The sequence below is a fragment of the Hypomesus nipponensis genome, chromosome 13 (assembly GCF_054491055.1).
Source record: "Hypomesus nipponensis isolate SF chromosome 13, ASM5449105v1, whole genome shotgun sequence".
Taxonomy (NCBI): Eukaryota; Metazoa; Chordata; class Actinopteri; order Osmeriformes; family Osmeridae; genus Hypomesus; species Hypomesus nipponensis.
In genome coordinates, this window is record NC_140373.1 from 1,355,001 (window position 1) to 1,375,098 (window position 20,098).

At 51.2% G+C, this 20,098-nt stretch overlaps 3 protein-coding genes across 10 annotated transcripts; 2 read left to right on the plus strand and 1 right to left on the minus strand.

Moving 5' to 3' along the window:
• The first annotated feature begins 22 nt into the window (after positions 1-22).
• Positions 23-3,698, plus strand: cybc1 (cytochrome b-245 chaperone 1). 2 transcript variants are annotated; one of them, XM_084669674.1, is made up of 6 exons: positions 23-172; positions 1,162-1,249; positions 1,485-1,526; positions 1,696-1,866; positions 2,163-2,307; positions 2,574-3,246. In XM_084669674.1, exons 2-6 carry the CDS (start codon positions 1,162-1,164, stop codon positions 2,758-2,760), a joined length of 633 nt encoding a protein of 210 aa, XP_084525800.1. In that variant the 5' UTR covers positions 23-172; the 3' UTR covers positions 2,761-3,246. The 2 variants fall into 2 exon arrangements, with proteins under 2 accessions (XP_084525800.1, XP_084525801.1); XM_084669675.1 differs by lacking the exon at positions 23-172 and adding an exon at positions 477-1,078 and having other exon boundaries at positions 2,574-3,698.
• hexd (hexosaminidase d) lies at positions 3,305-8,267 on the minus strand. Of its 5 annotated transcripts, XM_084669630.1 has the most exons (13): positions 8,033-8,104; positions 7,872-7,929; positions 7,678-7,772; positions 7,344-7,459; positions 7,174-7,261; positions 6,392-6,556; positions 6,016-6,202; positions 5,495-5,566; positions 5,190-5,388; positions 4,850-5,011; positions 4,550-4,660; positions 4,150-4,239; positions 3,305-4,042 (listed from the first exon to the last, which is right to left on the minus strand). In XM_084669630.1, exons 3-13 carry the CDS (start codon positions 7,762-7,764, stop codon positions 3,838-3,840), a joined length of 1,482 nt encoding a protein of 493 aa, XP_084525756.1. In that variant the 5' UTR covers positions 7,765-7,772; positions 7,872-7,929; positions 8,033-8,104; the 3' UTR covers positions 3,305-3,837. The 5 variants fall into 5 exon arrangements, with proteins under 5 accessions (XP_084525756.1, XP_084525757.1, XP_084525755.1 ...); XM_084669631.1 differs by lacking the exons at positions 7,872-7,929; positions 8,033-8,104 and adding an exon at positions 8,249-8,267; XM_084669629.1 differs by lacking the exon at positions 7,872-7,929 and having other exon boundaries at positions 8,033-8,112.
• On the plus strand, positions 8,171-19,823 carry ogfod3 (2-oxoglutarate and iron dependent oxygenase domain containing 3). Of its 3 annotated transcripts, none has more exons than XM_084669660.1 (10): positions 8,171-8,365; positions 8,952-9,178; positions 9,606-9,681; positions 10,614-10,656; positions 11,319-11,383; positions 11,859-11,915; positions 12,228-12,381; positions 14,299-14,422; positions 19,049-19,229; positions 19,503-19,823. In XM_084669660.1, exons 1-9 carry the CDS (start codon positions 8,298-8,300, stop codon positions 19,189-19,191), a joined length of 957 nt encoding a protein of 318 aa, XP_084525786.1. In that variant the 5' UTR covers positions 8,171-8,297; the 3' UTR covers positions 19,192-19,229; positions 19,503-19,823. The 3 variants fall into 3 exon arrangements, with proteins under 3 accessions (XP_084525786.1, XP_084525784.1, XP_084525785.1); XM_084669658.1 differs by having other exon boundaries at positions 8,184-8,365; positions 19,500-19,823; XM_084669659.1 differs by having other exon boundaries at positions 8,184-8,365; positions 19,650-19,823.
• The last annotated feature ends 275 nt before the right edge of the window (positions 19,824-20,098 follow it).

Here is a 20,098-nt window from a genome sequence, read left to right on the forward strand (position 1 = left end):
TCAGAGTGCAGTTGTCCAGGAAGGAAGTAACGCCCACTCCAACCTAATTTTACTCAAAAAATGAAAAGTAACTTCCCTGTTTTTCAATTTATACTCTGTGGGCTTGCATGCTTGTTGGTACAGTACCTTTACCAGGATAATCTGTTTATTGAAGACAAGCTTTAAACGCAAGGTAAGGAGTATTGCTAATTATTTAAGTACAGCAAACAGTGTTTGCCATATCACCCTAGAATGCACACAACGACTTGCAAGTAGAATAGCCCCAAAATAGGATCGGTGCACCGTAATCTACTAGATTCCAGTAGTTTCCCTGGCCTACATAAAGATATAGCAACAAGCTCGTTTCGCTATATCCTTAGTAATGACAATTTTATGTCGGTGGTTCGCTTGGCGAACACGGAGTAGAGTTGGTGGCTGTAGATTAGAAACATGAAGAAAATAACGACTTTTTGACTCTATACATACATCACGTCCGCATTTGCACAACCATTGTCAACAACTTCCGGTAGCTAGCAGTTACGTTAGTTCTCGCACAAAATAGGAGTTTTGACCGATCTATCCAAAATGACAAACGACTACATCATACTGTACTCAATTATCTGATTGTCAGCTTGCTATTCGTTAATGTTAACATATCAATAATTGGTCTGTCATATTTGTTCAATAGCATAATGTAACATGTCTTTGTTAGTTTCGAACAAAAATGTGCAAACGTGAGGCAACCTTTATTGGTTGACAAAAAAAGCGAGAAGACGCAGAATTTGAGTGTAAGGTTAAGAATTAACAAACTGTTCTGTAAAAAAAAAAGTCGCGTATGTAACTTCACCAGAAGTTCTAGACTTGGCCTATTTTTTTCCACGACCAATTCAGTGACCCGCAACCTGTCAAGTCTCAGTACAAAGTTAGAAGGAACTTGTTAATCTCTCTTAAGGTTTGGGCGAAAAGCACCCAAATACCTTAATTGTTCGAACTCTTTCATCAATATGTCAGCTCTGTAGTCATCCATGTCCCCTACCAGTCCGCAGTGTTACAGCATTCAACTGCCAATCAAGCGGTAGCAGGTTCAATTCCTCCCCCTGTACGTTGCTTTGGATAAAAGCGTCTGCCAAATAAACACATGACATGATCGTAATGGTTGTTTTCTGTGTTTGTCTGTCGCAGATGGGCTACATGCAGGTCAAGCAACAGACGCCAACCATGCTTCACCTGAGGAGGTCCCCAGGCATCCGCTCCTGGGCCCTGCTGGTCGGTATGTGTCTGCCATAGATAAGCGTGTCTGTGTATAAAGATAGAATGGTGTCTGCGGGTATAAAGATAGATTGTTGTGTGTGTGTGTGTGTCAAGTTTGTAGAATGGCTCAATGCTACCGAAATGCCTTCAATCCCTTGATGATACTATAGCAACATGCATTGTGTCGGCCTCCCTATGTGTTTCTGTATGAGTAACAAAATCTTGTTTGTTTACTGCCCCCCCCCTCCCCCCAGGCATCGCATCCATTGGCCTGGCGGCTGCACACTACAGTTCAGGTATGACATCATCAATCTCAACCAAATACATAGAGCGTTCTCCAGTATGCTGCTATTGAATACATGGCGTGGTAGAATATATTCTATTCATCCATCCATCCACAGTGCATCTCTCTCTTTCTATCTATCTCTCTGCCTATTGGATGTCATCTCTGTCATGTGCTTCCAGACAGCCTCTTGTGGAGGCTGTTCTATGTGGGAGGCTGCCTCTTTGTGGCTCTGCAGAACATGGAGGAGTGGGAGGAGGCTGTGTTCGACAAGTCCAAGGACGTGATTGAGCTGAGGACCTCCAGCCTCTACGCCATGGTCCTCACGCTCTGGAGGAGAGGGCAGGAGAAAGGTGAGAGGTCGTGTGTGGGCTTGGCCGGCCTCCCTGTGCCGGTGTAGCTTACAAGACACCCGCCCCCCAGTGCTGTTATCCGGGACTGAGGGTCTGTCTGTGGTCAACTGGCTCAGAGGGAAACTGAACTGACTGCTTTCTTACTCTGTCCTGTCTGTCTCTCTCCGGTCTTTCTCCCTCTATCTCATGTCTTTGTCTCTCCCTCCATCTTTCCTTCTGTCCTGTATTACCGGTCTTTCTCTCTCTCTATGCATCTTTCCTTTGTCTCTCTCCTTCCTTCTCTCCACTGGTTTCAGTGGTGCTGAACATGGCCCACCTGAGTGACGTATGTGTGCAGGAGGAGAGGGTGCGCTACCTGGGGAAGGGCTACCTGGTGGTGCTGAGGCTGTCTACAGGCTTCTCCTACCCGCTCACGCAGAGCGCTACGCTGGGCTCACACAGGTGAGACACGGGCCCTGTCAGATACTATCCCTGGGAGCAGATCGATCTTTCTTATGGCACCAGGAACTGAACGCATGTGAATGTGGGAAATTGTATTGTTGATGAAAATGGATGTAATGGGATTTGGGGGCATGTGGTCCAGCACTCCCTAATATCACTGTCAAGTCGGTTATTTTAGAGCTATCACTGTTTTTCTTCCTCTCCATCTCTTTCCTCTATGTCTCTCTTCTTTGCCATCTCTTCCTCTCTTCCTTTCTCTCCTCCAGTGATGTGGAGGCTGTGGCCGCGTTGCTCATCCGCTTCCTGGGCCTGGAGGACCTGAGGCGACGCTGGGAGAGGGAGGAGGAGCAGAAGAAGAAGAACGAGGAAGCGCTGGCAGCAGCACAGAGAGAAGAACAGAATCGGGAAGTTGACGCCAACCACAGCAGTGACTCGGACGAGCAACCCTTTTAACCTTTCAGGAACCTTTGACCTGAGTTTTGACCTTGGAACTGAATCCTGGACAGGGTCGACGTTTTCCCTTAGCACTGGTCAAGGGTCAGATCTTCCGTTCATCCTCCTGTGTTTGGGGTCAGGGTTAGTGGAACGGTAATCTGATCCTGGGTCTGAGTTTACAGGAAGCCTTCTACACCTACCCTGGAAAGGCGGAAAGAGATGATACTATGAAAACAGAGATTCTGGCCTTAAATGCTCTCGTTATGGTCGCACAACATTCCTCGATGATACATCAACTGCTTGCTCCTTCCTTCCTCCGGAACAATAAGGTTTATAAAGGGCATTGAGACACATTCTTTTGTATATTTACAGTTCTATCAAGTTCCATTTGGTGTGTACTGCCATACATAGGCCACTCACAAACCTATGACGTGGTGGAGCAGTCTTGAACGACCTCACGCTGTCTTAAACATTCCAGAAGTAAATGCCATCCACATCTTCTAACTGCCTTGTGACTTAACTGGATTAAGTATCATTTTATGGAAAACATCAATTTGAGGGATTCCATTATTTTTTTTTATTCAGACCACCCAGTTGACAATCTCTATGTATCAGTGCATAGTGCTGTCATTAGCTGAATGCATGTGACTGTAAACTATAATCAAGCATGGCTACGCTGAGAATGTTTGCTTGTGATCTCTGTGAAAGTTAAACCACTTTAATCTGGTTCTTCTGACTGGGTCAGTTACAATAAGAAATGCTAAACCTCAGGTTATACACTAGTTGAAATAATGTTTTCAATTCTGAAAGGGGTGATGTTTTTTTCTGTATTTATGTATGGTTAATGTGAATGTAAATTCTTATCAAACCTAATTGTGATTTTATCGTCTCCATTCAGAAGCACCTTTTTGATTTGTTTACATTTATTTTAATAAAACGTGTTAATTAACCTTGGATTCATTACTTTGACACTCCAGTGAAGTTAAGACACACAAGTACAATCAACATATTACATATTCCACCTAGACACACCCACACACCAGTCCTTTCACCCTGTCAGTTCTGTTTGTGAACAGGAGCCAGAAAGGGTCCTAACTACTGTCTGTCCCCCAGAGATGGAGAGGGGTTGTGGGGCAGCATCTCTACCAGACAGACCCTGGTGGCCTCCAGCACCCTCTGGAGAGGAGCCATCACTGGCTCCACATGCTGCTCCACCCACTCCTGAGCTGTGGAGGCTGGGTAGAGGCGCACCATCTCCTCCCTCATGGCCTCCACCTTCTCCTTCACCACAGCCTGCAACCTGGGGGGGGGGGCAGAGGAAAGGATGGAATGAAAAAGAGGAAGTGGAACAGGAAATGTTGAAGTGGAACAGGAAGTGCTGATGTGTAAGCACACAGCATGTCTTACGCCGTGGCCTGATCCTGGATCTGTTGGATGATGAGAGGGTTGACCATCCTCCTCTGCCTGTTATAGGGAGACAGCCAGCCACGTACATACCTGACAACACAACACCCTACACTGGTCAGAACACCACCACAATCAAACTGAATCAAATACAAGAAAGAAAATTATAAAGTAGAGGATTATAGAGAGGTAAAAGCATACAAGCATAAGGGAAGAAAAAACATCTAGGCCAGTCAAGCCACAACAAGAAAATTGTTATGGCATAAGAAAAGATAGACTTTACTGTCCCAGAATAAAGTTGTCTTGGTCACATACAGTACAGAATTTGCTTCTGAAACTCATAACGCATGTTTCCAGACAAGGTGACTCCAAGCAGCCCTGCATTCTTCCCTGTAAAACTCACATGTTGTTTTCAAAATGGCGGAGCTCCTCGGAGTTGAGCAAGGCCGTTAACTCCACGACCAGCTCGGCCAGTCTGCTGCCAGGAAACGAAGGAGCTTCACTTCCAGGTGACCTGACATACAAAGACCAAAACCCCTTTCATAGTACTCTATGCTACAAGCTATGCTACAAGCTATGCTACAAGCTATGCTACAAGCTATGCTACAAGCTATGCTACAAGCTATGCTACAAGCTATGCTACAAGCTATGCTACAAGCTATGCTACAAGCTAACACAATGCTAGAGCGTGGTGTTCTCTCACCCCGTCATGGCCTCCACCTCCACAGAGTGTGTTCCCAGGCTGAGCGTGGCTCGGGCCTGGGCGTCGGGGCAGAAGCGGCCGTGATGGAGGGTCTGCAGGCAGGAGGCCAGGGAGGGCAGACCCACAGGAAGCAGCTCACACAGCACAGACATGTGGTCGTACCTGACCGTGACGGAGCCCAACACACACACACACACAGGAAGACGCACACACACACACACATGTACACACACACACAATCCAGTAGGGACATTTTACAGCCAAATATGGTTCTAAATCTAAAAAAATACTCCTAATATCCTTTTAAAGATAATCAATAAGAATTTTGTTATCTGCCCACCTCTGCCAGCCAGTGAGGGCGATGCCCTGCAGGTGAGCCCCGGCAGGGGAGGAGCCAGCCACCTTCAGCCACTGCAGGTGGTTCTGGACGTGTCTGAGCGTGCTGGGCACACAGGTGTGCACACAAGTGGAGCCCTTGAAGGAGCTGGCGGCCCACAGGTGAGCCAGGCCGGACGACTGGTACTTCTCCAGCAGAGACACTGCAGGGCACAATTAGTTTTATGTTGACGATGTATATTCTCCTCTATTGTATGTATCCTGGTTCCTGAACATTCATAGACAGTAAAACACAGACGGTGTTCGTACCAGTGGCCTCCACATCCAGAGCTGGACTGTAGTCCCACAGCATGGGCTGCACCAAGCCCCCCAGACCGCTGTCTACACACACACACACACACACACACACACACACACACACACACACACACACACACACACACACACACACACACACACACACACACACACACACACACACAGTCACTGAAGAGGGTGAGTTTGTCAACTGTTGTAGAGAAAGTCTCATTATAGCTCTGTCCAGGGTCCTGTGTAACCCTCCCTCCCTCCCCCCTCAGTCTCCTCCCTCACCCCTCAGTCTCCTCCCTCACCCCTCAGTCTCCTCCCTCCCCCTCAGTCTCCTCCCTCACCCCTCAGTCTCCTCCCTCACCCCTCAGTCTCCTCCCTCCCCCCTCAGTCTCCTCCCTCCCCCCTCAGTCTCCTCCCTCACCCCTCAGTCTCCTCCCTCCCCCCTCAGTCTCCTCCCTCCACCCTCAGTCTCCTCCCTCACCCCTCAGTCTCCTCCCTCACCCCTCAGTCTCCTCTCTCACCCCTCAGTGTTTCCCGGTCCATCCCTCTCAGCATGTCGTCCCACATGATGATGTTCAGGTGAGGCCACGCCTCTCTCACCCCCCTTGCCACCCTGGTCACATGACCCAGGAACAACTTCTGCACAGAGCGTCCAGGAGCTCCGCCCAGCCACTGCTGAGACTCCGCCCCCTCGCCCAGCAGGTACACCTGGACAGAGAACCACAGAAAACTGGACAGTCACGTGACATTTACGTCATTAGTTTCACCTCACCCTTTACCTCTGTTCACCTCACCCGTGACCTCCCCTCAACCTCCCCCTCACCATGTCAGCCGACCTTTCACCTCCCTTCACCACACCCTTGACCTCCCCTCACCATCCCCCACCCTCCCCCTCACCTCGTCAGCTCCGATGTGTATGGAGCCCAGCCCTGGGTGGAGGTCCACCACCTGCCTCAGCATCTCCTCCACCAGCCTGCGTCCCTCCTCCAGGTGGGGATTCAGAGTGCCCAGACAGCGGCCCACCTCCCTCAGCCCACACAGGGAGCGGTGCTTCAACACAAACTGAGGAGGGAGACAGGTGGGAGGGGAGAGAGAGAGAGAGAGGGGGAGAGAGGGAGAGAGAGAGAGGGGGAGAGAGGGAGAGAGAGAGGGAGAGAGAGAGAGAGAGAGAGAGAGAGAGGGGGAGAGAGGGAGAGAGAGAGAGAGGGGAGAGAGAGAGAGAGAGGAGAGAGGGGGAGAGAGGGAGAGAGAGAGAGGGGGAGAGAGAGAGAGAGAGAGAGAGAGAGAGAGAGAGAGGGGAGAGAGGGAGTAGGGAGAGAGAGAGAGTAGGGAGAGAGAGAGAGAGAGAGAGAGAGGGGGAGAGAGGGAGAGAGAGAGAGGGGGAGAGAGAGAGAGAGAGAGAGAGAGAGAGAGAGAGGGGGAGAGAGGGAGTAGGGAGAGAGAGAGAGTAGGGAGAGAGTGATAGAGAGAGAGAGAGAGAGTAGGGAGAGAGAGAGTAGGGAGAGAGAGGGAGTGAAAGAGAAAAAGTGGAGGAGAGAGAAAGTTTGAGCCATGGCGGAGAGGAGAGAGAAGGAGGATGGGAGGAGGACTCAAACAAATTAAAAAGCAAAGTGACTTATCTACTTTGCAGAGTGTAAACTGTGTGACTGACTGTATACAGTATACACTCCCTCTGTCACCTCCATGTGTCCAAACGTCTGCACCAGAGGAATAACCTCCAGCCCCTGAGTCCTGGCCACATCCTGGATGGACAGGATCTCCTCTCGACTGCATGATAGGAGACAGGAAGTTACTGCAGGGGACAGGAAGTGTGAAAAGGTGTGTGTGTCAGGCCAGGGTCTATCTGCACCTGTATGGAGGGTGGGAGGTGGCTTGTAGTATCTTCAGCTTTCCCTCGTAGGGAAACATGTCCTCATACTCCAGCAGTAGTCCATCAGCACCCAGACTGGCAAACAGCTCAATTAGCTGGCCACACACACACAGCATGGACCGGCGGTTTAATAGCCATCGAGGTTGAATATTACCTAACAAGAACGACGTTGTCTCCACACGATGATATAGTGATAGTAGGTTTGTAGGTTGAATACTTTAGAAAGGTTGAAAAAACGACGTTAACACAGCGCCATTATAGATCGTTACTCATGCAGTCAGTGACTGCAATATCTACAGACTCGTCTACTCACCTTGTGCAAATACTCTATTCTAGGAGGGGCACCTTTCAAATCCAGATGTACCAACTTCTTTCCCTTCGGCCACGGTGAAGCCTCCATTCTGAAAGCTAAAGCATAGATTCGTACACTGATTTAAAGTTCTGCCCGACTGTTATATCAGTATGCACCGCTGATAATATTGTTTTCACAATCCTGTACACAACTACCACTGAAGTGACAGTGCGCTGTGCTCACGGGCGGTACAGACCCACACGGATGACAACGCTATCAAAACATTGGAATGTGCGTTATTTTTTAATAAGACTGGCAGAGAAATCGATCTAAATTGTCGAAAATGTGTTGCATCGAAGAATAATTATTTTACTACCACTCGGAAGTTTCAAGTGTAACGGCTATTCTGCGTTTGTTTGTGCATCCTAGCTAATCCCGTTTCTGCTGCTTCATGATGTGGTCCAATGAGAACGTAGGCTTCTTTTTCAACGAACCAATCAAAAAATCTACGACGCTTGGTACCAGGAAGTAGCTCGGTATTGCAAATCGTGCGTGGTTTCAGATCTCAACTATTCCTGCAAGAAATACTCACATATGTGAATCTTCCTGATGCTCACCAAGCCGGGCTTTATGTTGAGAAGATGACAGTACAACGACGAGCTAATCTGAAAATCCCAGATACGAATGGGATCGAGAAGAAGATTAAAAGGTAAATGCTGTAAACTGGGCTAGGTGATAATATCAGTTCCTATTTACCTGTGCAATGAGAGGTAGCCAACATGAATGGAAATAGTATCAATTAAACCACGTTAGAGCCGCTATCTTTTATATTGTAGATAATTTAATCATGCAATGCTACTTCTCACCTCCCTCACCACCTCGTCTATCTTTCCTTGTTTTCTCCTCCCGTCTTTTCTACCTATATCCTCGTCCCTCCTCGTCCCTCCTCGTCCCTCCTCGTCCCTCCTCGTCCCTCCTCGTCCCTCCTCGTCCCTCCTCGTCCCTCCTCGTCCCTCCTCGTCCCTCCTCGTCCCTCCTCGTCCCTCCTCGTCCCTCCTCGTTCCTCCTCGTCCCTCCTCGTTCCTCCTTGCTCTGTTATCTCTTTTGCCCCTTCACTTCTCTCTCCCCTCTCCCCCTTTCCTTCTCATCTCTCCTCTCTCCCCCTCTCCTCCCTCCCCATCTCCTCGCTCTCCCCATCCTCCTCCCTCTCCTCTTCTTTCCCTCTCTCCCCCTCTTCTCCTCTCCCCCTCCTCACCCCATCTCTCCCTCTCCTCTCCCCCTCCTCTCCTCCCCAGGGGCAACGCTCTGAGGCAGGCGTCTGTGTGGAGGAGCAGTCGAGGCTCTCTGCTGCTGCTCCTTATCCTGGTGGCGGTGTGCAGCGCTGCGGCCTGGCTGTACCTGGCCCCAGGTGACCCTGACGTCACGGAGACGCTGGTTCGACAGGGCGAGGTGGTGAGCCCAGAGCCACGCGTCTTCACTGTGGACTGCTCTGAGGACTACGACAGCTACAAACGCTACCCTGGTGAGAGAGAGAGAGGGGGAGGGGGAGGGGGATGGAGAGGGAGAGGGATAAGGAGAGGGAGAGGGAGAGTGTGTGTATAAATGTCGGGGATAGAGTGTATGTGGGGCTGCTCAACTTCGTAGGGTGAAATTCCGATCCCAAAAATTTGAAAAATAATTCAGATCTGACCGATTCAGATTAACTTCTCCAAGAACGGTCCAACTGCAGACCTCTCTCCTCAGAGATCCGGTCTGAGGCAAGCAATACCTTGGTATCCCAGATCTACTGTTCAAATTTGAGCAACCTGAATTTCTAAACCTTAGATTTTTTTTTCTCTCTCTGAATTGTTATTTATTCATTCATGTTTCAATTTTAAATAGGTGAATTCAAAACCAACAAATTTGGTGGTGTTCAAATGTCAATATTAAGTATTTAATGCCTTTCCCAGGATGCACTCCTCTCAAGTGTGGCCGAGCCGTAACAGACAGTGTGGTGACCAGGGAGGAGGCTCAGGTACTCCGGAGGTAAGACACTCCCCCCTCATTCCCCCCCCCCCACCCCTCACTCCCCCCCCCCCTCACTCCCCCCCCTCTCACTCTCCCCCCCTCACTCCCCCCCCCCTCTCACTCTCTCTCCCCTCTCTATCTTACTCTCTCTCTCACTTCCCCACTCTCTCCTCTCACCCTTCTCTCGCTCTTCTCTCCCCTCTCTATCTCACTGTCTCTCTCTCTTTCTCTGTCTGTCTGTCTGTCTCTCTCTCCCTCCCCTCTCTCCCCACCCCTCTCTCGGTCTCCCATGCTATATATTGATTTTCTATCTCTGTCATGTAAGATGAGATATGATGGTGGTTCTCTGTCTTATAAGTTGAGATGTGATGGTTGTTCTCTGTCTTATAAGTTGAGATGTGTTAGTGGTTCTCTGTCCTGTAAGATGAGATGTGTTAGTGGTTCTCTGTCCTGTAAGATGAGATGTGATGGTGGTTCTCTGTCCTGTAAGATGAGATATGATGGTGGTTCTCTGTCCTGTAAGATGAGATGTGATGGTGGTTCTCTGTCCTGTAAGATGAGATATGATGGTGGTTCTCTGTCCTGTAAGATGAAATATGATGGTGGTTCTCTGTCCTGTAAGATGAGATGTGATGGTGGTTCTCTGTCCTGTAAGATGAGATATGATGGTGGTTCTCTGTCCTGTAAGATGAGATGTGATGGTGGTTCTCTGTCCTGTAAGATGAGATGTGATGGTGGTTCTCTGTCCTGTAAGATGAGATGTGATGGTGGTTCTCTGTCCTGTAAGATGAGATGTGATGGTGGTTCTCTGTCCTGTAAGATGAGATGTGATGGTGGTTCTCTGTCCTGTAAGATGAGATGTGATGGTGGTTCTCTGTCCTGTAAGATGAGATGTGATGGTGGTTCTCTGTCCTGTAAGATGAGATGTGATGGTGGTTCTCTCTCTGCAGGCTGGCTGAGCGAGGTCTCGCCCTGGCGGGTTCAGATGGAGGGGTAAGTATCTGTGATTGATTAGCTTGGCCTGCGTCTCTGAGGACTGTGTGTTCCTCCACTGGCCACTAGAGGGCAGGCTGGTACTGCCAGGAGCTGGTGTTCTGTGTCTGCATGAGTGAACCGGGCAGTCCCTCGCCACGTTGTCCTGTATACCCGGTGGAATTGAAATGTTCTGTTTTGGTTTCAACACCTCCCTCCCTCCCTCCCTCCCTCCCTCCCTCCCTCCCTCCCTCCCTCCCTCCCTCCCTCCCTCCCTCCCTCCCTCCCTCCCTCCCTCCCTCCCTCCCTCCCTCCCTCCCTCCCTCCCTCCCTCCCTCCCTCCCTCCCTCCCTCCCTCCCTCCCTCCCTCCCTCCCTCCCTCCCTCCCTCCCTCCCTCCCTCCCTCCCTCCCTCCCTGTTTTGATGAGTGAGAAGACAGTGAACAACAGGGGACATCCAAAAACAAATAATAAAACACCAAAAATAACAACAAAAAAGAAAATTAATTATTTTGTAACTGGCATGTTGCCCTTACTGCAGCTGTGGAACCACAATAACAAGTGAATAGCAGGGAGGCCCAAAGCAAGCACAGCCAGACAAGATACACAACTGGATTTTGTTTTCTGTTTGGGTGTTGGCAGTGGTCGATTTGATTATTAAGTTTGAGTTTTTGTCCCTTCCAGGCCTCCATCCTGGACCTGCATTCCGGAGCTCTGTCCATGGGGAAACAGTTTGTCAACATCTACAGGTGAGTGTCGCTGTCTCTCTCTCCATCATTCTCTCTCTCTCTCTCTCCCCCTCTCTCTCTCTCTCTCTCATTCCCTCCCTCCCCCTCTGTCTCTCTCTCTCTTTCCCTCTGTCCTCTCTGAGCCTCCAGTGCTGATTGGTTGTGACTGGAGCATTGCTGGGGCTGTCACCGTTCCTTTCAGTGGGCTTTCATGAACCCCCTTGAGATCAACTCAACCTCTCTCCTCTCCATCTCTCTCTCCCTTCACCTCTCTCTCCCTCCTCCCTTCCTCACTCCTCTCCCTCACTCTATCCCTCTCTCCTCCCTCCCCTCTTCTCCCTAGCTACTCCCAGTATCTGTCATGTTTGGATGGCTGGTACGCCCACTTGGGTAATTGTTCAATGTGCCATGTATCGTATGCTAATGTAGGCTAATAGAGCTGTGTTCTCTCAACTCTAACTTTGTGTGTTTGTGTGTGTGTGTGTGGTGCTACCAGGTACTTTGGGGAGCAGGTCAGTGAGGTGTTCACCCAGGAAGATTTTCAGCTCTACAGGTGACAGCAAACACACACACACACACTTAAACACCTGTAGACACACAAGACACACACATACCTGTAGACACACACACACCGTCTGTCTGACACTAGAATTTTACTGCCACATATATGTTATTGCCATATCATGTGTGTGCGCTTATGTGTACTATCACTTACATATTCTTGTGTGTGTGTGTGTGTGTCTGCCTGGGTGTGTTTTGTGCCTGCCTGTGGGTGTGTGTGTGTCTGCCTGGGGGTGTTTTGTGCCTGCCTGTGGGTGTGTGTGTCTGTGCGTGTGTGTGTGTGTGTGTGTGTGTGTGTGTGCAGGGCGGTGCGTGGTCGTATCCAGGAGGTGGTGGCCCAGGTGTTTGAGTTGGACCCTGCCCTTGTGTTCCTCACCAAGCCTACCTTCTTCTCCAGGATCAACAGCAGCTCTGCCCAGACCCAGCATGATGAGTACTGGCACCCTCACATAGACAAGGTAGACACACACACCCTCACACTGGACCCTGGATATACAGTGCACCGTATTAGGAGAAGTTCATACGAGGGTTGACATGATCACATTAGCTATTCTGTTTATTCAAACCTGGCCTATCTGGAAGGAAAGCTATATCTATAAACCTAGACTTTAATGAATGCTTGTTACGTACTCTCTCTGGCATTAACAAGTTACTCAGTCTGTTTAGAACCGTGGTTCTCCTGAGAATGTTCCAGGGGTTTCAGAGATGAAAGTTCCTCTCTTCAGGAGTTGGCTTTAGCTCAGTGGAACAGCTGTTCACTGCTAAATGAGCAGGTTCAAATTCCTTGACTTAATAAATGCCTTCTCTTATTTTGTGTTAGGAAGTGGAGAGACCCTGAGAGGATGAACTGCATTTCCTGTTTAAGGGGGACTTAGCTGAAGGGTGCTTTTCACCAAAGTCAACTTAGTTATATCTTAGTTTTTCAGTTGTTGTCCAGCTATAGTCTGAACTAACATCTGATAAGGTTGTTCTCTAAGCGTGAATATGGGACTGTGTACACTCCACACTCCACTCTCCTCTCCTGCCCCCCTGCCCCGCCCCCCTCTCCTGCCCCCCTGCCCCGCCCCCCTCTCCTGCCCCCCTGCCCTGCCCCCCTCTCCTGCCCCCCTGCCCCGCCCTCTTCTCCTGCCCCCCTCTCCTGCCCCCCTGCCCCGCCCTCTTCTCCTGCCCCCCTCTCCTGCCCCCCTTCCCTGCCCCCCTCTCCTGCCCCCCTGCCCCGCCCTGCTCTCCTGCCCCCCTCTCCTGCCCCCCTCTCCTGCCGCCCTGCCCCGCCCTGCTCTCCTGCCCCCCTCTCCTGCCGCCCTGCCCCGCCCTGCTCTCCTGCCCCCCTCTCCTGCCGCCCTGCCCCGCCCTGCTCTCCTGCCCCCCTCTCCTGCCGCCCTGCCCCGCCCTGCTCTCCTGCCCCCCTCTCCTGCCGCCCTGCCCCGCCCTGCTCTCCTGCCCCCCTCTCCTGCCGCCCTGCCCCGCCCTGCTCTCCTGCCCCCCTCTCCTGCCGCCCTGCCCCGCCCTGCTCTCCTGCCCCCCTCTCCTGCCGCCCTGCCCCGCCCTGCTCTCCTGCCCCCCTCTCCTGCCGCCCTGCCCCGCCCTGCTCTCCTGCCCCCCTCTCCTGCCGCCCTGCCCCGCCCTGCTCTCCTGCCCCCCTCTCCTGCCCCCCTCTCCTGCCGCCCTGCCCCGCTGGTTCTGGGCAGCTGGATAAACAGATCTGAAACAGAAACAAATCCAAAACACACCTGCCTCCCCGCTCCCACCATCTTGAGTCTAATTGGCCCACCCAGCCCTCAATGGAAATGTCTCCAGCCGTCTGGTGACCCCCCCTCCTTGCGGGACAGGGCGTGGTCCCCCTCGCCGGCGCTGATAAAGACCAGATAAGCCGCCTGGCGCGCTGGGCTGGAATGGTTACGCTGGTGACAGGGTGACCGATGCTTTCTGGGTGACGTTGGGGGATTGTGTTTGGAGCCCTGTCCTCCGGTCACGTCTGGTGTAACACAAGATGAATTTACAGATGATCCCAGCTCAGATAGACACAGAGAGGGAGGGGGAGACAGAGAGTGGGGGGGGGAGAGAGAGAAAGTGATCCCAGCTCAGATAGCAGCTTCTTAGCCAGATTGGAGAACCTCTGGTGATTGGGTGGGGAAGAGATAACTATGTATCTTGTCCTTTCTCATTCTCTGTTTCAATCTTACCCCTCCCTATCTTTCTTTTCCTCTCTCCCTCCATCTCTCTCCCTTTCTATCTCTCTCCCTCCCTCTACCTCTCTCTTTCCCTTTATCTTGTTCTCTCTCTCTCCCTCCCTCCTTACCTCTCTCCCCCCCAGGTCTCTCTGTGTGTCTCCCAGGTGATGTGCTCGTTTGACTACACCTCTGTCCTTTTTCCAGGTGACGTACGGCTCATTTGACTACACCTCTCTCCTCTACCTGTCTGACTACGGCTCGGACTTCACTGGAGGTCGCTTCATCTTCATGGACTCCAACGGCAACAGGACAGTGGAACCACGTGCAGGTGAACACACACACACACACACACACACACACACACACACACACACACACACACACACACACACACACACACACACTCATACACACACACACACACACACTCATGCACACACACACACTCATGCACACACACACACTCATACACACACACTCATGCACACACACTCATGCACACACACTCATGCACACACACTCATGCACACACACTCATGCACACACACTCATGCACACACACATCAACACACACACTCATGCACACACACTCATGCACACACACTCATGCACACACACTCATGCACACACACTCATGCACACACACTCATGCACACACACTCACACACACACTCATGCACACACACTCATGCACACACACTCATGCACACACACTCATGCACACACACTCATGCACACACATCAACACACACTCTCTCTTTCCTTCTCTCTCTCTTACACACACTCCCCCCCCCCCCTCCCAGTGCAGTCCTGTGTGTACTGCCATGTAGTGGCTCCAGGGAGAGCCCCCAGTGTGCTCTACAGAGGGGTTATGGGGGCTGAAGTGGACCTGAGTGTCTCAGCATTAGTCTTGATTGCCTGACAGAGCCCAGAGTCCAGCCAGGCTGGACGCCAGCTGGGATTCTGCTTGATTTGGACTCTGTGGTTTTTTATCAGCGTTGGGGTGATGCTGCGCTCACATGATTAGCTTGTGTTGTGTTTGAATCCAGGGGTGTTGCAGGGTGGATGTTGTGTTTGAATCCAGGGGTGTTGCAGGGTGGATGTTGTGTTCAGTCAGGAAGGCTTCTCAGAGCTAGACGGCGTTCTCTCACTCACTCTTGCTTGCTGCATCTCTCTCTCTCTCTCTCTCTAACGCACACACACAGGCATACTCAACACACACTGTGTGATGTTGTGGTTTGAAAAAGGATCTACTCAGAGATGGGTCTATGACTCACACTGAGCTCCTGTGAAAGTTTAATGTCAAAATAGAAGGAGAGAGAGGGAGAGGGAGAGGGACATGGGAAAGGAAAGCAAAAAAGCAAGTAAGAAATTGAATATCAGAGAAAGAGAGAGCAAAAAAGCAAGTAAGACATTGAATATCAGAGTTGGATTATATTAAAGAACAAACAGGCATGTGACACAATGATATGGGCTCTGAAACAGCCCCCTGAGGTGACTGTTCTTGCGCAGTGACAGAAAGAGAGGAGGAGGAGGAGGAGGAGGAGGAGGAGAAGGAAGCGAGGGAGGGAGGTGGGGATTATGCATTGATATTCAGAGTCGGTTATTTTTCCGCTAAATTGCGTTTCACCTCAGCAGAGCCGATGGAGAGGGAAAGAGAGAGGAGAGAGGGAGTGAGAGAAAGACAGGAGAGGGGATTGAAAGAGGGAGGGAGAGAAGGAGAGAGGAGAGGCACCTGCCCTCAAGAGGCACCATTTACCATGTTAACCTTGACCTCCTGCCAACCGGGCCCAGCGTGAGGCTGGGGTGAGGCAGGGGTGAGGCTGGGGTGAGCCAGGGGTGAGCCAGGGGAGAGGCAGGGGAGAGGCAGGGGAGAGGCAGGGGAGAGGCTGGGGAGAGGCTGGGGAGAGCCAGGGGAGAGCCAGGGGAGAGGCAGGGGAGAGGCAGGGGACAGGTAGGGGAGAGGCTGGGGAGAGGCAGGGGAGAGGCAGGGGAGAGCCTGGGGAGAGGGCTGGGGAGAGGCTGGGGAGAGGCTGGGGAGAGGGCTGGGTAGAGGCTGGGGAGAGGGCTGGGGAGAGGGCTGGGGAGAGGCTGGGGAGAGGCTGGGGAGAGGGCTGGGTAGAGGCTGGGGAGAGGCTGGGGAGAGGCTGGGGTGAGGGCTGGGGAGAGGGCTGGGGAGAGGCTGGGGAGAGGCTGGGGAGAAGCTGGGGAGAGGCTGGGGAGAGGCTGGGGAGAGGCTGGGGAGAGGCTGGGGAGAGGGCTGGGGAGAGGCTGGGGAGAGGCTGGGGAGAGGGCTGGGGAGAGGCTGGGGAGAGGGCTGGGGAGAGGCTTGGGAGAGGGCTGGGGAGAGGCTGGGGAGAGGGCTGGGGAGAGGGCTGGGGAGAGGCTGGGGAGAGGGCTGGGGAGAGGGCTGGGGAGAGGCTGGGGAGAGGGCTGGGGAGAGGGCTGGGGAGAGGCTGGGGAGAGGGCTGGGGAGAGGCTGGGGAGAGGGCTGGGGAGAGGGCTGGGGAGAGGGCTGGGGAGAGGCTGGGGAGAGGCTGGGGAGAGGGCTGGGGAGAGGGCTGGGGAGAGGGCTGGGGAGAGGCTGGGGAGAGGCTGGGGAGAGGCTGGGGAGTTCACAGAGATAATTCTGCCTTTCTGTCTGAGAGCTCTGCCATAAATGAACCCTTATTGAGACGGCAGGATGACAGTCAGGAGCGTGTGAAGGGGGAGGCACACAGAGTGAAAGTAATGACATATCCTCTGGAGTTCAACCAAACAGTATTGAAGTTGATCGAATCAGAACTGAACAGACTGGGTTTGTGTTTCCTGAGATGGAGATGCAAGGCAGGATGTCAGGTGGTCCTCAAAGTAGAGAAAGTTTGAGTTTGCTTCCACATAGACTGGTTGACACAGCTGTGTGTGTGTGTGTGTGTGTGATGGCATGGATCCAGCAGAGACATACAGTGTTTGAAGAGCATCTGTTGGTGTAGTGTGTACGTGATTAGTCTACCAAAACACATCCATTACCCTCTGCTGACTGCTGCCTATAGATGTGCTGTCCTCTGGAGGACGGAGCCCAGGTGAGTGCAGTCTAGCTGGAAGAACTGTCTGTTCAGTTCAGTGTGTTCAGTGTGTTCAGTGTGTTCAGTGTGTTCAGTGTGTTCAGTGTGTTCAGTGTGTTCAGTGCACTGTGGGCCAGACACTTTTATCCAGGGGATTGTATGCGAGGGGGGAGATTTGAACCTGCAATCTCTTGATCTGCAATCAGGTGCTCTACTAACGCGGTAGTACCTATCCCCCCCTTTACCCCAAACAGTGAAGGGGAAGAGAGGGGGATTACTGCTGACAGGATATCTGGATGGTGGTTGGCTGTCTGGGTGATAATCCTAACTGGCTTCTGGAAAAGCGTGAATGGGAAATCCGATGCTTTGGAGTCCGATCAGCAAGACGCCCAAGTTTGGAGAATACGCCGTGACTTTCCATTCAACCGCAAGAATGTCTAATCCGGAACGCTCATCGACCAATCGGGAGGCGTTTCCGTGACGATCCGCCTCCTAATTGTTTTCTGTTAACTGGAGGTTTTTCTCACCAAGATACTTTATTACCTCTGTGGTTTTCCTACATTATTGTTTAGCTGAATCGATTCCACTGATCTCATGCTATTAGAAAGGCTTTATGGACTGTGCCTGTTGGGGGAAACAGACCTCGTATTTACATCCATAGCTCAGCAGTCCTGTAGCCAGTGAACGCACGCTTTATCCCCACCCATGACTAATGCTGCTTCATAGAAGAACCCCTTTAATCAGAGGAGCATTCTGTTACATCTTATCTCATTGTTTTTCTCCCTCATTCTCTCCCCTTCTGTCTCTCTCTGTCTCTCTCTTTCTCCCTCCCTCTCTCCGCCTCTGTCTCTCTCTTAACACATTTCTTTGTCAATTGGTTGTTTCTCGGCTTCGTCCCTCGTTCTGTTTTTCCAAGTGTATGTTCCATTACCTAACACCTCCCAGTCATTCCCCCTGACAGCCACTGCTAGCACACACACACACACACACACACTCACACACACACACACACACACACACACACACACACACACACACACACACACAGAAAGACCCTTCTCTCCCAGGACAAGCAAACAACCATGCTAAAAAGTTTTTTTTATTTTTATAACAACTTTAATGACATAACCCTTTTAGTTATCTCTCAAAGAATAAGAGTGTGCTTTTAACAGGAAACACAGACAACTTTAAAGTTATAAAACATATATTGGAGTTAAACATAATACAGCATGATTATGTAAGTAGTGCCTGTATGTAAATATCAGAATGTCTCTCAGAGAGAAGGAGTGCGTCTGTGGAACATTCTGGGTCAAAAGCTCCTTCTTTGGCTCCACGTCTTGAGAGCTCTGACTCACACTCTTCTGCCAGGTCTGGGGCCAAAATGTGATATTTAAGATTGTACTTCTTTCCACCAACTCGTGAATGTCTATTTAATAAGTCTCTGTTTCATTCGGAAGTTGAAAAACTTCCCAGAGTCCAGCTGTCAATCTGAGCTAGCTAAGCCCTCTCTTTCTCTCTTCTCATCTCAGATCTCTCTGTCTGTCCACACTGCCTCTCCTTCTTCTCCCGTTCTCCTCCTCCTCCCTCTCTCCTCCCTCTCCTCCTCCTCCCTCTCTCCTCCCTCTCTCCTCCCTCTCTCCTCCCTCTCCTCCTCCTCCCTCTCTCCTCCTCATTCTCTCCTCTGTTCTGGATCTCTGACTGGACCTGTCACTGATGTGTTTCTGTTTCTATGATCTTTTTCTGGTCATCCCTCATCACTATTTCACCCTAACACAACACTCCTCTTTTACCTCAGCTCCTCTTCCTCTGCAGCCAGGAGAACATCTAGCCACTCTTGCTCCTGTCTTCCTCCTGACCTCCACCACCATCACGCCAGCCTCTCTCTCCTGAACCTCTCTTCTCTTCTCCAGGGCGAGTGTCCTTCTTCTCCTCTGGTTCGGAGAATCTCCACCGCGTGGAGAAGGTGACGTGGGGCACGCGCTACGCCATCACGGTGTCCTTCACCTGTGACCCTGCACACGCCATCGCAGACCCTGACATGCCCCGAGACTAGGAACAGCGCCACCTGGAGGGGAGGGGAGGGGGGCACAGGTATGAATAATCAGTGCCAAAGTAAACAGGGTTGAACACACACCGATACCCCCACACATACCCACTCACACACTTCCAAATTCCCTTTGCTGTGTTTTATAAGCAGCCAGTGTGTAGTCTCTGATCCTGGCTCATTCCACATGGTGTGCTGTCAACACAGCTTCACACTGAGATACCAGCCGCTAGCATCCTCTGCACTCCTCACTGCCTCACCTCACTTCTTGTGACCCTTCCATGGTCGAATCCTCCTGCTGTCGACTGCTTCCTCAGCAGACAGGTTGGGTAGGATCCTGCGCCTCTAATCTGACAGGATGTGGAAGGTGGAGGGTCTGGTCTTGGGGGGAGGGTGGATGAGGTGGAGAACGAAGCGTTTGGTGTTGCTGCTTCAGACCCGGGGAAACCGTCTGTGTACACTTCCAGGGTGACTCTCCATGGCGTCCGATAGGAGCAACTTTCTTCTGAGAAGAACTCCCCGACCATCAACGTGTCAATTTCTTTTTGTGTGAAGCTTTTTTTGTTTATTTTTTGCACAAATGAGATATTTTGAGGTGTGTGTCAGTCAGGATGATTTCAAATAAAAGAGAGTAGCTGCTGGCCTGATTTCTTTCCTAATTTTGTTCCTTCTGACATAACCTCGGCCTACCTGCTGCGTCACGCAACAATATCCGCTGAGTTTCCTTTAGTTTTCTCTCGCGTGAGTCGCGTCCCGACGCACCTGGCTTGTGACATATAACAGAAGCTTTATTTATTTTTAAATATGATTGGCCACTTCTTGTTTGAGGAGGCATGTGAAGCATTTTGTCTCTTTTTCTGTCCAGCAGCCTTGGAGACAATCGTGCGAATGAGACTCACACCTGGATGAATGAGTC

What these genes read in the sequence shown, in the direction of transcription:
- cybc1 (XM_084669674.1), top strand. Translation starts at nt 1,162, where the DNA reads ATGGGCTACATGCAGGTCAAGCAACAGACGCCAACCATGCTTCACCTG. An exon ending in CTCCTGGGCCCTGCTGGTCG is followed by an intron (nt 1,250 to 1,484) that starts GTATGTGTCTGC and finishes CCCTCCCCCCAG; the next exon opens with GCATCGCATCCATTGGCCTG. An exon ending in GAGGAGAGGGCAGGAGAAAG is followed by an intron (nt 1,867 to 2,162) that starts GTGAGAGGTCGT and finishes CACTGGTTTCAG; the next exon opens with TGGTGCTGAACATGGCCCAC.
- hexd (XM_084669631.1), bottom strand. Translation starts at nt 7,764, where the DNA reads ATGGAGGCTTCACCGTGGCCGAAGGGAAAGAAGTTGGTACATCTGGAT. An exon ending in AGACGTTTGGACACATGGAG is followed by an intron (nt 6,557 to 7,173) that starts GTGACAGAGGGA and finishes CTCCCTCCTCAG; the next exon opens with TTTGTGTTGAAGCACCGCTC. An exon ending in GGACCGGGAAACACTGAGGG is followed by an intron (nt 5,567 to 6,015) that starts GTGAGAGAGGAG and finishes GTGTGTGTGTAG; the next exon opens with ACAGCGGTCTGGGGGGCTTG.
- ogfod3 (XM_084669660.1), top strand. Translation starts at nt 8,298, where the DNA reads ATGACAGTACAACGACGAGCTAATCTGAAAATCCCAGATACGAATGGG. An exon ending in GAAGATTTTCAGCTCTACAG is followed by an intron (nt 11,916 to 12,227) that starts GTGACAGCAAAC and finishes GTGTGTGTGCAG; the next exon opens with GGCGGTGCGTGGTCGTATCC. An exon ending in GACAGTGGAACCACGTGCAG is followed by an intron (nt 14,423 to 19,048) that starts GTGAACACACAC and finishes TCTCTTCTCCAG; the next exon opens with GGCGAGTGTCCTTCTTCTCC.